General features: G+C 39.2%; 2 protein-coding genes across 2 annotated transcripts; one reads left to right on the forward strand and one right to left on the reverse strand.

Moving 5' to 3' along the window:
- The first annotated feature begins 2230 nt into the window (after positions 1 to 2230).
- Positions 2231 to 4103, forward strand: LOC137825329 (uncharacterized). The gene is made up of 4 exons (XM_068631001.1): positions 2231 to 2552; positions 2682 to 2955; positions 3668 to 3746; positions 3879 to 4103. The coding sequence occupies exons 1-4, from the start codon at positions 2231 to 2233 to the stop codon at positions 4101 to 4103; spliced, it is 900 nt and encodes a 299-aa protein (XP_068487102.1).
- An 11490-nt stretch (positions 4104 to 15593) lies between these two features.
- On the reverse strand, positions 15594 to 16742 carry LOC137825330 (uncharacterized). The gene has a single exon (XM_068631003.1). The coding sequence runs from the start codon at positions 16740 to 16742 to the stop codon at positions 15594 to 15596; it is 1149 nt and encodes a 382-aa protein (XP_068487104.1).
- Positions 16743 to 16960: the final 218 nt, after the last annotated feature.

Consider the following 16960-nt stretch of genomic DNA (forward strand, 5'->3'; position numbering starts at 1 on the left):
TATCATTATAATTATCGTTACTATCATTTATTGCATGACCTGAGATGTTCTTTGGCTCAGACGGTCGGTCACTTAGACCGAGACTGACTCGTCCGATATCGACCGATACAATATTGTCATTAGAAAAGCAAAATATGCTTTAAAGAAAGTTGAAAAGGTAAAGTACTAAAAAAAAATGTCTAAAAAATCTGAATTTAGAGTTGAAGCTATTAAAATAAAGATAATAATTTTTGGTGTAAAAGAAATCCACATTAAAAAAAAATTAGTGGGAAAATACTAATTTAGAACAAAAGATCACATTACTGATGTCTTCACCAAGTCATTCTAATTTAAGAGATGATTTTTTTTAGAAAAAAGCAAAGAGTTTGTAGCTTCCAAGATAAAGAGAGTGTTGGAAATGTGACTTAGATGTTATCAAAGCAATTTTGATTGAAATTTTGAATAAATTAATAAAAATATGTTATCAGATTTCTTGTTGTTAGTAGATTAATTAGTTCCAAAGTTTATTATTCAATTATGAATAACAGCTCCTAACAGAACAAGACTTCTATTAATTATTTTTCATTGTATTTAAATACAAGTGAGATTGAATAAAAGTTATATATTTCAAAATATTTTATATTGTCTTCTTTCTCAAATATTTATATAAAAAACTACGTAAATTATAAAATCTGAGAAAGACAATTATTATGATATATGAGATTTATCGAAATTGTAATTTTAAATAATTTTAGTTGATAAACAATGTTTAAAAAATATCTTACATAATGTGTTTATTTAGATGGTTGGGTTTTTCTTTCTGCACTTATTTTGAAATACTTTTTATATTTCATAATAGTTTTGACTATTACGTGTTTTTGAAGTGGCACGCTATTCAAGTGAGCAATGGACACTACTAGTAATACCTCACAAATATGAATGAATCCACAAGCCTCCACATATTTCATTCATTATCTTCTTATTGGAACTAGTGTTCATTAAACATCTTCAATACCTCCTTACTATACAACTTCCTTAGCTTTCAACTTAATTTTCAATAAGTATAGTTTTTTCAAATGAAATATTAGAAAAAATTAACACAAAAAGTTATAAGTAAATCTAATAAAAAAAATTATCTCACTATCTTCAACTTGATAAAATAATAAGCTTGTAATTTCTTTTATATGTTTACATTTTAAGAAAATTATTAAATAAAAAATAATTTTATAAACTAAAATAATTAGTTACTATTTAACTAAATTAGAAACTATTTTACAAATTAAAAAAATTATGCATTTAAAGTAGTTTCTATTTTATAAAATAGTTTCTAAATTAGTTTCTTTTAGTTTTGTGGAGTTTAATTTATAAACTAAAATATTAGTACATAAAACCTTGGTAGTTAATTTTGTTGGTTATTAATTCAGATTTTATTATTATTAATTCAGATTTTATTACCCTTAAACTATTTTACCGTTATTATTGCATTAATGATCAGTTTACAGGCTGTTAGTATTCCTATTTTATAGCTTTCAGTAATTGTAAATTTTATTATATATATTATTGAAGTAAATCAAAATGAATGAATTAGTTCAGCAGTTTTGCCTTTTCTTATTTCCTTCAATTAGTTCCTACAATTGGTATCAAGAGCTAGTCTGTTATCATGAACTCTACCCAATTATCAGTCCCTATCCTTGATGGAAAAAATTACAATTGATGGTGTGTGTAGATAAGAGTTTTGTTTGATTATCATGAGTTATGAGATGTCGTTGACAGTGGAGTGTCTGCATTAGGTAATAATGCAACTGAGACGCAACGAGTAGCGCATTGTGACTAGAAGAAGAAAGACAAGAAGACTTTGTATCTCATTCATCAAGGGATGAATGACGAGACGTTTGAGCAGATAGAAGGAGCAACAAATGCAAATGAGGCTTGGACCATTTTGTCAACCAATTATAAAGGTGATGACAAGATCAAAAGGGTGTGTCTTCAAACCCTAAGACGCCAATATGAACTGCTGCAGATGGAAACCACAGAGACTATTGATATTTATATAAATAAAGTTCTTGCCTTGACAAATCAGGTGAAGATCAATGGTGAAACACATTCGGAACAGGCAAAGGTGGAGAAGATTTTAAGATCTTTAACTCCCAGATTTGAACATGTTGCCGCAATTCAAGAGGCCAATGACATTTCAACAATGACACAGTAAGGTTATTGTCCAGTTCCCTATGAGCGCATGAGCAACGAATGAATGACAATAAGATTGAAAAACCAAATTGAAGAGGTTTTACAAGCACAAGCCTCAATTGGTAGCTCCTATCATAAACACGGTAGTTGTTCACGGGGCAAAGGACGGGGATGTGGTGGTAGCTATTCCAACAAAGGTCGTGGTGGCCAAAATCATGGAGACGCTGAGCAAAACAACACTGATTCCAATCACATTCCAAGTTCAAATAACTCTTGGCGCAGAGAACGTGGTCACGGAGGACGAGGAGGCATTTATAATAAATCAAATGTGGAGTATTATAACTGCCTTAAACGCGACCATTATGCAAATGAGTGCAGATCAAAAGGTGATAATCATGTTGTCAATTGTGCTCAATAAGAAAGTAATCATGTACAAGATGAAGAGGATCATGCAGTACTAATGGCAACCACATCAAATGAAATACCAAACAATCAAACTTGGTATTTGGATACAGGTTGCACGAATCATATGTGTGGTCAGAATGAGCTGTTTGCAGATTTGGATGAATCATTTCGCACACAAGTGAAATTCAGTGATGGCAGGTTTGTTCCGGTGACTGAAAAAGGGCGAATTCTTATCACATTGAAGAATGGTGATCATAGGTACATCTATGATGTTTTCTATGTACCTGATATGAAAAGTAATCTATTGAGTATGAGACAGCTGGCCGAAAAGGGTTACGTGATGCACATAGTTGAAAATAAATTCTCAATTTTTGATAAAAAAAGGTAATTTGATTCTTAAAACCTTTTTATCAAAAAAATCGCATGTTTCCAGTAGATATTCATATGGGTGATTTCAAGTGCTTGAATACAATAGTGAATAATGAACCCTAGTTATGACATTTACGCTTTGGGCACTTAAATTTTCAGAGTTTGGAAAATCTCTCCAAAAGAAATTTAGTGAATGGTTTACCCCATATTCATCACCCTGATCAATTGTGTGAGGCTTGCATTTTTGGAAAGAATCACAGGATACCATTTGTTAAGGAGCCTTGACATGCAAAATTTCCTTTGGAGCTTGTTCATACAGATGTTTGTGGCCCAATGAACATATCATCAATTGGAGGTAATAAGTTTTTTTTAAACTTTATTGATGATTTTTCAAGGAAAACCTGGATTTATCTATTGAAAAGCAAGGATGAGGTATTCCACTGCTTTAAAATATTTAAAGCATTTGTTGAAAGAGAGAATGACAGACTAATTAAGATGGTGCGTAGGATGGAGGGATGAGTACAAGTCTAATGAGTTCAAGAGGCACTGTGAAGAACTTGGGGTTGCAACATAACATAACCTGTCCCTACACACCTCAACACAAGGAAGTTGCCGAGAGAAAGAATAGAACAATCATGGACATGGCAATGAGCATGCTTAAAGTCAAAGGTATGCCAAATTATTTTTGGGCTGAGGCCGTAACATGTGCGGTATATTTGATAAACAGATTACCCACTCGGAGTGTTGCTAACACAACTTCGATTGAGGCATGGAGCGGATTCAAACCCAATGTGCTACACTTGAAGGTATTTGGGTCAATTACTTATGCTCATATCCCCAAGGCAGCAAGATCAAAGTTGGATGATAAGGCAATGAAGACCATTTTCATTGGATATAAGCATGGAGGATACAAACTGTACAATTCAATGACAAAGAAGGTGATTGTGAGTCGTGATGTTACATTTGCTGAAGATGAGGAATGGCAATGGAATGCAACAGTTGAAATGGATTCAAAAAAACGATATATTTACATTTTGAACGATGATGTGGAAGATGGAGTCACTCTTGAAGCACCTGCAATTCAACCTGAAGCACCTGCAGTTCAACCTGAAGCTGTAATTCAACCTGAAGTTGCAACTCCAATTGCAACTATGATGAAGTGACTAAGAAGGCAACAACGACAACCTGTACACCTTCAAGATTGCGAAGTAAATCTTGATGATGAAGTTGATGACAATGGAGATTTGGTTCACTTTGCTTTTCTTGCAAATTCAGAACCTGTGAGACTTGCAGATGCCATTCAACACCCTAAATGGAAAAAGGCTATGAATGAAGAATTGATGGCGATTGAGAAAAAAAAAATATCATGACTCAAATTGGTTTTAATGTAGATGTTCCAATTAAGATTTATGTTGACAATGTCTCTGCAATTAATCTTGCAAAGAATCCGGTTTTTCATCAAAGAAATAAACACATTGATATTCGATATCACTTCCTGCGATACCAAGTTGGGAAGAACATGATCAAATTGGAATACTGCAGATTAGAAGATCAAATTGCAGATATTTTCACTAAGCCATTGAAGATCGATGCTTTCATCAAGTTAAGAGATTTGTTGGGAATGAAGGTTGCAGAATTAAGGGAGGATGTTGGTTATTAATTCATATTTTATTATTATTAATTATGATTTTATTACCCTTAAACTATTTTACCATTATTATTGCATTAATGATCAGTTTACAGAGTTGTTAGTATTCCTATTTTATAGCTTACAATAATTGTAATTTTATTATATATATTATTGAAGTAAATCAAAATGAATGAATCAGTTCAGCAGTTTTGCCTTCTCTTATTTCCTTCAATTAGTTTCTACAAATTTAGATACCAATTTAGAAGTTATTTTATAAATTTTCATTAATAATAAAAAACGCTTTAGATACGAATAATTTTTTAGTCTCTAATATTTAATTTAGTCAATATAGTGATTATTTATTTTTTTAGTGTTTTAATTTTTTTTTCACTGGCTTAAATTCTAATTTAAAATTCTAAAATATACAAATTTTCCAAGTACTACAAATATATAGTATTAAAAACATGATACTCTATAATATGAAAGTAACGAAGAAAATGAAGTAATGCATGAAGAGGGAAAGAGATTTAGAAAAAGGATAGAAGAGAAAGATAGAGAAATGGTGCATATGACCCAAATCATTGATATGGCTATAATGAAAAAGGGTTATGTATGTATCTTTATAGTATTATATATTATTCTCTTGTAGATTTTTCTCTTTTTTTTGTATTTTATTGTGCTAGTTCGAATTTTGTCATTAAAGTTTTATCAATTGTATTCTTTATACTAGAGTGAAATACAAGTTACTATTTGATATTTATTTCCTCTATTTTTGTCAATAATAAAATGCGTATTGTTATCATTTATCAAAAGTTTCTTATCAAGTTTTTTTATCTGTAAATATTTTTGTTTAGGGTGTTTTTTCGTGAGAAGAAATATATAATAAATAAGTCTGATGAATACTAGATAATATATTTTGGAGAGGAAGAAAGAAAAATTTAACGAACCCTGCAAAAAGAACATTTTTCAAATTGAAGTGAAACAAAATAGTAAGAAACAATGAAATTTAAATTGTGTATTTATCCTTATAGTTTTTATTATGTAAATATATTTATAAGAATAAATATATCTTTCCCACTTTCAGTTTTTCTTTTTCTCAATCTAAATTAAGAGTTCATTTAATTATTATGATATGAATAAGATAAGAATAAAAAAAATATAATAAGCATTAATGTATTTAAAGTTTTATTTTTATGAGCAAAGTTGATAGCTCAAGGAGGCAGCTACGCAGAGGACACCTTGGCAGTTAAGAGGAAAATAGCATCCTTGGAAGCCTATGGCTTTGTGGTTGAAGCTCGAAAGAAGAAGTACATGGCGAGAACTAAGTTAGCAGAGTTTTAGGCGATGACATAGAAATGTGCATGACACTTAGCAGTTCAGGCGAACGATATTTCAGATATTAAGATTGACCCAAGCCTACTGCCCAGTAAGTGATCTTGCATTAAGTGTTATTGCTACGAACTAATAGTTTGTTCAGTTATCACTCAAGGTAATCGGTTATGGGGGGAGAAATACTGGAGGGGGACGGTGGAACGTAAATAGTACCCTTCATCAAGCTCATCTACTACGTTCTTTTTCTCAAATTTTCCGGATAGTCATGGAGAATATGATATGTTCAAGTTGTTCCAGAGATCGGCAAGGGTCAAAGAAGTGTTCATATCCAGGCGTCTGAATCGGTGGGGTAGAAGGTTCGGTTTCGTTAGATTCTTCAACGTCAACAATGCAGCGAGCCTGGAGAGGGATCTAGACCAGTGTTATATTGGAAATAGGAAACTGTATGTTAACCTACCAAGATACCAGAGAGATGAGTTTGAACGTAAACGTGCTGAGCATAAAGATCCTAAAGGATTAAGAAGTGGTGGAGATGTCCATCCTTTTGGGCAGAGGAAAGGAAAGGAGGTGTGGAGGGAAAAAAGTGGGAAGGAAGGTCACAAGAATGGTACTGTCACCCAGTCATATGCAGATGTAGTTAGAAAGAGAACACAAGACCAGTGGAGGGGCCCGAGCCTAACGACTAAAATGGTAACTCTGCCATGGATGACTAATAGCTTGGTTGGTCGTATGACAATCGAGCTTAACTTTGAGCTCCTACAGGAAGAGTGCTTTAAGGGAGGAATGAACATGTTTATGGTAAGATATCTGGGGGATAATCTTGTCCTAATGACACCTAAAGCAGAAGAACGTATGGAAAACTTTGTCAAGCTTAATAAGGAATGGTTTGAAGGCTTGTTTGAAGATATTAAACCGTGGACAGCTTCATGTGTAGCAGATTACAAAGTAGTGTGGGTTAGGTGTTATGGGTTGCCTCTTTCGCTGTGGAGCAAGGAGTGTTTATCGAAAGTTTTAGGGGAAGTCGCAACTCTGGTGGAGGTTGATGAAGCCACGCTGAAATGGGAGTGTTTAGAGTATGCTCGGATTCGGGTGCGTGTGCTTCAGTCAACAAAGGCAGAGATGTCTAAGGGGTTTAGGATTAATGGAGTGGTGTATAATATTAATATTGTGGAGGAGGTGGAGCCCCATGGTAGTGTTGAATCTGTATGCAAGTGTGCCCTTAACCATTATAGCTCGTCGGATAGTGCTTCGTCAACAGAAACCTTTGTTGAAAACACAATCTTTTCAGGTGATTCAGGCAACCTAGAAGGAGGGGATGAGGAGGTGAACCGTTGGCGGCCGAAGAAGACCGACGGAGAAGGAAGTGGTGGGTCAACGACAGGGACAAAGAAAGCACAGGAAAAGGAATGTGCAGACTGGTTGGAGGTTTGTCAGAAAAAGAGGTCTTTACCTTTCACAAGAAAGGAATTGTGTAAGCAAGGTTTATCTGAGGACGGGTCAGCTCTGTCTGCAAATCAAAAAATATCTGACGCATGTGCCCTTATTCAAAATTCTGTGGCTAAGTTAGTAGAGGAGGTGGGGATATCAAGTTTTTTGAACTCCAAGCCCAAACCTATAGAGGCCCATTTCAGGGAAAGTTGCCAACAAGCCCATGGGGTAAACAACGGTGATTGTGGAGCAGGGGAAGGAGTAGTCGCGGGATGTGTCCGGAATATGGAAGTTAGTGGGAATCAACCAGCGGCTTGTGAAAACAAGGAGTTCGCGTTCTCTGCGATTGTATGCAACACAGTAAATAATAACTTTGATATGGTGGAAGGCGTTTGTAAGGTAGGACAAAAAGAGAATAAAGAAGCTTTCGCCCGGGGTGGGGAAGAGGCAGAACGACAAGGAATAGAGGATGCTTTTGGTATGGCTGATTTCCAACAGAAAGAGGACAAGTCGCAATCTTTGTTAGAAGGAAACGTCCCTAGAACCCAACCGCTAGCAGAGCAAGTAAGTGAGTCCTCTGAGGAAATAAGGATGAAAACGACTCTGAATTTGCCTTGTTTGTTGGGTGCGGAGGATACAAATTTGGTAAGCAAATGCGAAACTCCTCTTCGTCGGAGGAAAATGAAGGGGCTTCGCGACCTGGTGGAGCCAAGCACCCATCCAAGGAGGTCCGTAAGATTGAGGGAGAAGTCATCTCAAGCTAGGAAGGATTTGTTCGCCAAAGAAGGTTCGTTATCTAAGCCTTTATCGAATGGGGATATTGGTAATTGCAATTCTCGCCTTCGGAATTCTGAATCTAGAGAGGAACCAACTATTTATGGGATCAAGGAAAACAGATGGGGTTAGTCTGCCGTAGGGAAGAAGGGGAGGTGATCCAAGAATACCAATGTATGGAGGACAGAGATTTGGAGTTTATGAAGAGCATAACAGGGGGTAATCAGAATGGTTTTTTATGTTGATTTTTAATATGAATATTAGAGGACTGGGGGAGGAATAAAAGTCAGATATCTGAGGCAGTGTATATCTTCAGAGGAGGCAGAGTTTGTGTGCCTTCAGGAAACAAAAACAGTGGAAGTCACGGATGCTAGGTGTTTCTCGCTGTGGGGGGACAACAAAATTGGGTGGATTCATAATGAAGGGGTAAATGGCAGTGGAAGTCTTCTCTCAATGTGGCATAAAGAGGCTTTCGTCTATGAGAGTCATTCCTTGGGTAAGGGCTACATAGCTACAGTGGGTAGTCATGTGAAATCGGCCCAAAGGTGTTGTGTGGTAAATGTTTATGCCGCTTGCAATCTGAGCGAAAAGAAACTTCTTTGGGAGGAACTCTCTAGTTTCAAACTGGCCTCCCAGGTCGAAGTGTGGTGCTTTTGTGGAGATTTTAATGCAATTAGAAGCAGGAATGAAAGGAAAGGGGTGGATAGGGGGATTTTTCCAGTGAGATAAATGGTTTTAATGACTTTATAGAGTCAAACTTGTTATTGGAGGTGCCTATTGTGGGGAAGAAATACACATGGTTTAAAGCAAATGGGACGGCGAAGAGTAGGATTGATAGAGTCTTAGTTTCCGAGGAATGGTTGCAGAGATGGTCGATGTGCAAGCAATATGTCCAACGGAGGGAAGTCTCGGATCATTGCGCTTTGATGATTAAGTGCATAGACAAGGATTGGGGTCCCAAACCTTTTAGACCTATTGATGCTTGGTTCTTAGAGAGAGGTTTTTTGGGGATGGTGGAGGGTAAGTGGAGGTCCTATGAGGGCCAAGGAAATGTCATAAAGGTGCTCAAGGAGAAGTTTAAACTCCTTAAACTGGATCTAAAAGTATGGAATAAGGACGTTTTTGGGAACTTGAATTCTACAAAGCATTCCTTATTGCAGGACATTGAAAACCTGGATTGCCAGGATAGCCGAGGCTGTTTGGATGAGAGTCAGAAGAAGCTTAGATCAGATTTGGTAAGGAGGTTTTGGGAGAATGAAACAAAGATTGAATCCCTTCTACGTCAAAAGGCTAGAACTAATTAGCTCAAATATGGTGACTCCTGCACAAGGTTCTTTCACTCGTCTTTAAGATGGAGAAGGCTTAGGAATGAAGTGAAGGGTGTTGATATAGGGGGTGTATGGTGTGAGGAACCATGCACTATTCGGCATGAAGCAAAGAATCTGTTTGAATCCAGATTTAAAGCAACGAAGGACCTTGGGGTGAGACTGGATGGGGTTGAGTTTAATTCTTTATTGCCAGAAGTAAGCCTGAGTATGATTGAGGCCTTTAGTGAGGAAGAAATCAAGGCAGCTGTATGGCAATGTGAGGGTATGAAGAGTCCTGGCCCAGACAGCTTCAATTTCAACTTCATCAAGAAGAGTTGGAATATTCTAAAATCTGATTTTGTGGCAGCGTTGAAGTGCTTTCATGAAACAGGTGTGATCCCGAAGGGGTGCAATGCTTCATTCATAGCATTAGTACCTAAAGTACGGGACCCGTGTAACCTTCATCAGTTTAGACCCATATCCCTAGTGGGTGCCATCTACAAAGTCATCTCAAAAGTTTTAGCAGGGCGAATAAAGAAAGTTCTACCTGCTCTTATAGATGGTAGTCAATCGACTTTCATTGAAGGAAGAGGTCTGGTAGACAGTGTGCTTTTGGTAAATGAGGTGATCGAAGATATTAGAAGGAGAGGGAAGAGGGGTCTGTGCTTCAAGGTAGATTTTGAAAAAGCATATGATTCTATCATATGGGAATTCCTGTACGATATGCTTCGAAGGTTGGGTTTCCATAATGTTTGGATAAATTGGATTAGAGGATGCATGGAATCAGCCACAGTATCAGTACTTGTCAACAGAAGTCCCACGGAGGAGTTTAAACCCACTAAAGGGTTAAGGCAGGGCGATCACATAGCACCTTTTCTCTTTATAGTGGTGGCGGAAGGCCTAGCTGGACTTGTTCGACAAGCAATGAAAGCGGATCTTCTATCCGGAGTTAAGGTGGGAAACAAGGAGGTAGAGGTGTCTTTTCTCTAGTTTGCAGATGACACTCTCTTCTTTTGTGAGGACTCATGGAGCAATGTGGTTGTAATGAAGTCTATCTTAAGGGGTTTTGAGGTAGCATCAGGGCTGAAGATCAACTTCCACAAATCAAGCCTAGTAGGTGTAAATGTGCAGTCTATTAATCTCCTTTGCTATTCAAAGTTTTTGAACTGTAATCAATCGGAAATACCTTTCAAATACTTGGGATTAGAAGTGGGAGGGAATCCAAGGAAGAAGACGTTTTGGGAGCCTGTTCTCAACAAACTCAAAGCAAGGCTAAGTGTGTGGAAGGGGCGGTTCTTATCAATGGCAGGAAGGACGTGTGTTATAAAGTCTGTTCTCAATGCAATCCCCCTTTTCTATCTTTCAGTTTTCAAAGCGCCAAAGTCAATCTACAAAAGCATCATAAGTATTCAAAGGCAGTTTCTGTGGGGATGGGGCAAGGAAACTAGGCCTATTGCATGGGTAAGTTGGGAAGATCTTTGTAAAACGAAAGAGGAGGGAGGGTTGGGGTTAAAAGACATTAGAAAGTTCAACTTTGCTCTCTTAGGAAAGTGGAGATGGAGGTTTATGTCTCAAGAAAAAGGGAAGTGGAAGGAGGTGTTAGAGTCAAAGTATGGGGTGGAACTAGTAAGTCCCCATCTACCAGTAAAATACCAATCATGGTGGTGGAGAGATCTAGTAAAGGTGTGTAGGGAGGGAGGTGGTGAATGATGGTTCCAGAAGGAGATACACTGGAAATTAGGTAGGGGGATAAGGTCAGGTTCTGGGAGGATGTGTGGGTTGGTGACACAAGCCTTAATTTCTTGTTCCAGAGACTATATTCGTTGTCGGTTAATCAGGAGTACAAAGTGGAAGATGTAGGGGTGTGGGAAGGTTCGAAATGGAAATGGAGGCTAGAATGGAGACGAGATAGATTCGAATGGGAATCGGAGCTGGAAGTAAACTTTGTCGAATATCTTGCAAGGGCTGATGTAAAGCAAGCCAAGAATGATATCCGAGTCTGGGGGACAGAGGATCTGGAGACATACTCAGTCAATGCAGCTTACAATACCTTGTCTAATGGAAACGGAGGCACGTATCATGCAACTTTCGAGTCTTTATGGAGAGCAAAAATGTTTCCCACTGTTTTGTCAACAACTTGGAGGGTGCTTGTAAATAGGATCCCAACTAGGGAGGCGTTGAGTAGAAGAGGCGTTCAGATGAGTTCTGTAGTTTGTGTGCTATGTGAAGATAATGAGGAATCTTGCAAGCACTTGTTCTTAGAATGTGTGTATGCACAACAGGTGTGGTCTCTATGCCTCAAATGGTTAGGTATCACGTTAGTCCAACACAACGACCTTAAGGACCACTTTGTGAGTTTTCACGTAGCCCAAAGCAGTAGTAAGCAAAATTTGGTCCTCAAAGGAATTTGGGCCGCTATCGTGAGGTGTATTTGGGATCAGAGAAACTCAATTTTGTTTAAACAACAAGTTGTTGATGCTAAAGAGATTCTGCAGATGGCACAACTCAAGTCTTGGTTGTGGATGCTGCTTTCCATTCATATTCGTTTGAGGATTGGTTACTTAACCCGTTTGTTTGTATTAAAAGTATAAAATAGAAGGGCACCACTATATAAACTGAGGTCGGTGTGGGAGCTTCTAAAAGGAGAGAAGATGGTTTCAGGGTGATGTGATCAGGAGGTTTTGGGTACCAAGTTTGATCCGAACATGTAGGTGCCTAAATCTGGTTCGTGTTGGAGGTCAAAAGTATATGTCTGGTTCTGTTTTGGTGGTTCGGATTGTTGCCACCATGGTAAACACTTATAACAGTTGAAGAACAGAAGATCAGATAATTGGAAGTGAGGGGCGATGTTGATGAGTTACGGGCTGAGCTGCAAGTGAATGGTCAAGAGAAAGGAGCGCAGTTGAGAAGGCCAACATGATCGTCGTTCGATGAAGCGGCGATCTCCGTGCGTAGTCAGTGGTCGCCGAAGTTATGCATCATCGCCGTTTTTGAAGAACAGAAGTTCATATATTAGAAGTGAGTGGCGATGTGGATGAGGACACGTGGAAGGCCAACATGATCGTCGGACGATAAAGCGGCGTTCTCCATGCGTGCGTAGTCGGTGGTCGCCGAAAGTATGTATCATCGCCGTACTTGAAGAACAGAAGATCAGATAACCGGAAATCGCCGTGGTAGGCACATCGCCGGATTTTCCAGAAAGCCTAATTGAAACTGTTGGAGGTTTACGTATAAAACTGAAGAACTTGGCAGGGGGTAATTTATGTTCGCTGTTATAGTAGGTTGAGAGAGGCAGCACTAGCCATTGGGTGTGGAGGTTGCGGAAAGTCACTCTTCAAGTAGTAGTCAAACTGGTGGGAGGACCTAATGGTGTTATGGTGGTGTGAAATTGTTGTTTAGTGTTTTGAAGCAGTCCAACATTACAATAGTAGTAGTTTGGGGCTGTTTTTATGATATATCTTTTTTCCCTCCTGTTTTGGGATGCCTCTTGGAGGTCCTAAAAAACAGGGTTTGGGTTATGTAAAGGGTTGGGATACCCCTTTTGTATCCCCTTAATTTAACTTAATTCTTTGCTGATAAAAAAAAAATAAAAAAAATAAGGACTAAACAGTAGTTTCTTAGTTTCTATTTATGTGACTAATTTTATAATTTCTTTTGTCTCTTTTTATAAGATCTCTTTATAATGAAATGGTATATTAGTTAGTTTTAAAAAATCGTAATTGATTATTTTGAAATAAGTTTGATAACAAAAAAATTAGAGTTAATTAAATTTTTTAAAAATAAAAAGAAATAAAGGAGATAATCAAAAATTCAAATTTCTCAAAACATAAATGAATAAATACAAGTTTGCATGGTTGTCAACAAGATACTACAGATTTTAATGGTTATCAAATTTATATTTATTTAATAAGTTTGTTGAGTGTGAATAACTTTAAGTCATCTTAGTTAAAAAATATAATTTGTTACTCAATAAATGATTAAAGAGTAGACAAGAAATGTCATACGAAGAAGTTAACGAATGAAGAGTTATACGACTATTATCTTTACATATGACTTTAATGTTATATTTAGTGTTAAGAAGATCATCTATCTTTAAAAAGCATACTCACAACTTTCAAAAAGGAACCTAACACACAAACACAACATATTCTTTAAATTTGGTATGCTTGTTTAAGTGGATTCAACATGGGCAACATAATGGCTAAAACAAAACATGTGTTTTTCCTTACCAAAAAAAGAGAGTATTACAATGAAGTGTCAACTTAAAGTCAAATATCCATGTTGGAAAGTTTTGACACAAAGGACAACGCAAAACCATTGAGTTACAACAAATCTATTTATGATACCTATAAATAGAAGTTTGTCATGCACATGAAAAATAAAGTCAGATTAACAACGAAAAATGAAACAACGTTATGTTCTTTTATTTTTTTCAAAACTTCTAAGTGTTTAGATAGTCTTTCTTTTAGACGAATTTGAGAAAGAGTTTATGTACCTGAGTGGAGAGATGGGGCCAGGCACGGTCGGTTGACGTAATGAGATTGCTGACGTGTCGATCTTCTGGTCTTTCGGTCGGTCGTTCCTTCTTGGTGTCTCCTTCGGTCGGGCGGGGGAGGGTACCTGCGAAGGCACTTCGACGCTCAAGTAAGTATGAGATTCTAAGTGTGGTTCAGTGAGTGAGTGAAAAACGTACCTTTCTCTGGCTTGAGCACAGTATTTATAGGATTGCCTAATGGGCTTTCTATCCCTTGGGCTCGGGGTGGTTATGGATAGGTCTTGTCAATCGTGCTCCGGAATACCCGGGGAACATATCTTCTTTCAACGTGTATTCCTTATTTTTCGGAGGTGTATCTTAACTGCTTTAGCTTGTTACGGGTGCACTTACATTTATTATGCGTTCGGTCGGTCGGTCGGCTACGTGTGTTCGTCCGGTGCCTACCGGTACACTTGCCCCCCAGGCTCGAGGTGAATAAAAGCCGAAGAGTCGTAATGATTGTTTGGGTATTCCAAGGTGTCAGAAATTAATGATAACAGCATGATGGGACGTTTTTCTTTTTGTCGAAGGCGGCGGAGATGGATCTAGCGGTGTGGATTGAGTGGCGGTTCAACTACCGGCTGATGGAGGCCGTAAGATGAGTGGAGATCTAACGGATGAGGGTGAGGGGAAAATGCTATAAATAGCGCTTGCATTTGCAGAGGGACTACGTTTTCTAGAGTTCGGCATCCGAATCGCTCCGAGCGCCGAGTCCAAATTGCGAGTTGTGTGGCTGTACGATCCGTCATTGCCGACCGAGCTGTGATTTGTGAAAGGTTAGTTATGTTGTCCCAACTTTCTTCAAATAGAATAGGGAGTAGAGAGTCGAGCGAAAGTGGGGAGTCGTCGTCCGGTAGTAGTGAGAGTACTAGTGGCTAGCCATGTAGTATAATGGGCTTTTCGAATGAATCTGGCTTGTAATAACTTATCAGCTTCGACACGTGCGGCTTGGCGTCGTTCGTCCCCTAAATTTCTTTTCTTCTGAGCTATTGGTATAGCTTCTTTATATAATGAGAGTCGGTGGGTAATAACCTTCGGGTCTACGCTAGGCATGTCAGCGGTTGTCCATGCGAACAGGTCAGCATTTTTAGCAAGCGTTGTGCCGATGGCCGATCGGTCGTCCGGCGTTAGTGAGGTGCCAACATGTGTAGTGTGGCGATCATCGCGAAGTGGGAATGGATGCAAGTCCTCTCCTGCTTCCATACGGGGATCGTCCATACGAGGGTCGAGATCAACAAGGGCTATCATCTGACGACGGGACATGTGCCGTCCGGAACGCCGAGTGGGGGATCGTCCTCGTTTTTGTGGGAGTCGGTCGTCTGGATTGGTTGTGTAGAGTCGCCAAGTTGGCTCACTTTTCAAACTCGCAACATAACATTCCCTAGCGATTTTTTGATCAACATGGATTGTTGCTATGTCGTCATTTGCCGAAGGGAATTTCATGGCTAAGTGTGGGGTGGAGACAATGGCTTTTAATCTGTTGATGGACGGTCGGCCGAGCAGGATGTTGTAGGAAGTCTGGGCGTTAACCAGCAGATATCGTACGTTTATTGTTTTATGGAGACCGTCTTCCTCACCAAAGGTTGTATACAGGTCGATATACTCCTTAGTCTCGACCCGTTCACCTGAGAACCCTACAATTTGTTCGTTATAGGGTTGGGATGCGCATTTTCTTGAAAATTTCCCAGTATAATATATCGACCGAGCTACCCTGATCTACCAAAGTCTTGGCAATTGCGAACTTGTCAATTTCTACAGTGATTACCATAGGGTCGTCCTGGGCTGGATTTATAGCTGTGAAGTCATCGTCAGTGAAAGTGATCGGAGGTATGTGTGGACGCCTCCTTGTGGTAGCATGAGCGGACTGGATGTCCTGGAGATGTTTCTTTCGGGCGGAATTTGAGCACCCGCCACCGGCAAAGCCCCCGGCTATATAATTTGCTTCGTGGTTTGGTTCGCCCAAGTTAACGGGTCCAACAATCATGTTGATGACTTCGCGGACTCGTTGGCGAGGGCGGGCGTTTCGGTCGGGACTTGTGCTGCGGGCGCGTGTACGCCGAACGGGGCTTTCACTGCGTTTCCGCGAAGTCTGGCTATGGTTAGTTCGGCGTTTGTAATCGTTACGGTATGACCGGTCGACACCACGAGATGGACGGTCGGTACTCCGTGGTGGGGATCTTGAATTCCTTGTCCTCTTGACGAACTGCCGCAAATGGCCAGCTTGGATGAGCTCTTCGATTTTGTCCTTCAACGCCTGACATCCTTCGGTCGTGTGGCCGAAGTTTCGATGGTATTGACAATGCTTAGCGGTATTTGCATTCGGTGGCGTTTGATATTGCTTCAATATCGGGATTAAGTCCGTTTGTAGTGCTTCATCTAGGGCTCGTCCCCTCGGCACAGTTAAGGGGGTGTAAATGTTAAACCTGGGGATTCGGCCTCCTCTGTTCCGGTCGGACCTTGGAGTGGTTCGGACAGTTCGTTCGATCTCGACTTCTCTTTCTTTGCTCGGGGTTTGGTCTTTGAGGACTCCGGATCCGACGGTTTTGAACCGTTGGTGGTAATCAATGTGTTCCTCGATTTGCATGAATTTGGTTGCTCGAGTTCGAAGGTCTTCCATGTCTTGAGGCGGCTTCTTGATGAGACTTTCAGTAAAACGGCTTGGCCGGATGGCCGAGACCAAATGGTGCAATGCAACTTCCTGCTTGAGTCCTCGGATGTTCATACATGCTTTGTTGAACCTATCTAAAAAGGTTCTGAGAGATTCACCTTTTTCTTGTTGTACCGCTAGGAGAGACATGGAGGACATGTGATGCGGTCGGCTGGTGGCATATTGAGTGGAGAATTTTACGGCTAGGATGTCAAAGTCATCAATGGAGTTCGGAGGCAGCTCTGTAAACCAGGTAAGAGGTTCTCCCTATAAGGACGTGGGGAATACTTTCACCACACATTATTATCTGTGGTATACAAAGTCATTTGCGTCTTGTAGACATTTAAATGCTCGTCCGGGTCGGTCGA

Source organism: Phaseolus vulgaris, chromosome 8 (assembly GCF_000499845.2).
Source record: "Phaseolus vulgaris cultivar G19833 chromosome 8, P. vulgaris v2.0, whole genome shotgun sequence".
NCBI classification, from domain to species: Eukaryota; Viridiplantae; Streptophyta; class Magnoliopsida; order Fabales; family Fabaceae; genus Phaseolus; species Phaseolus vulgaris.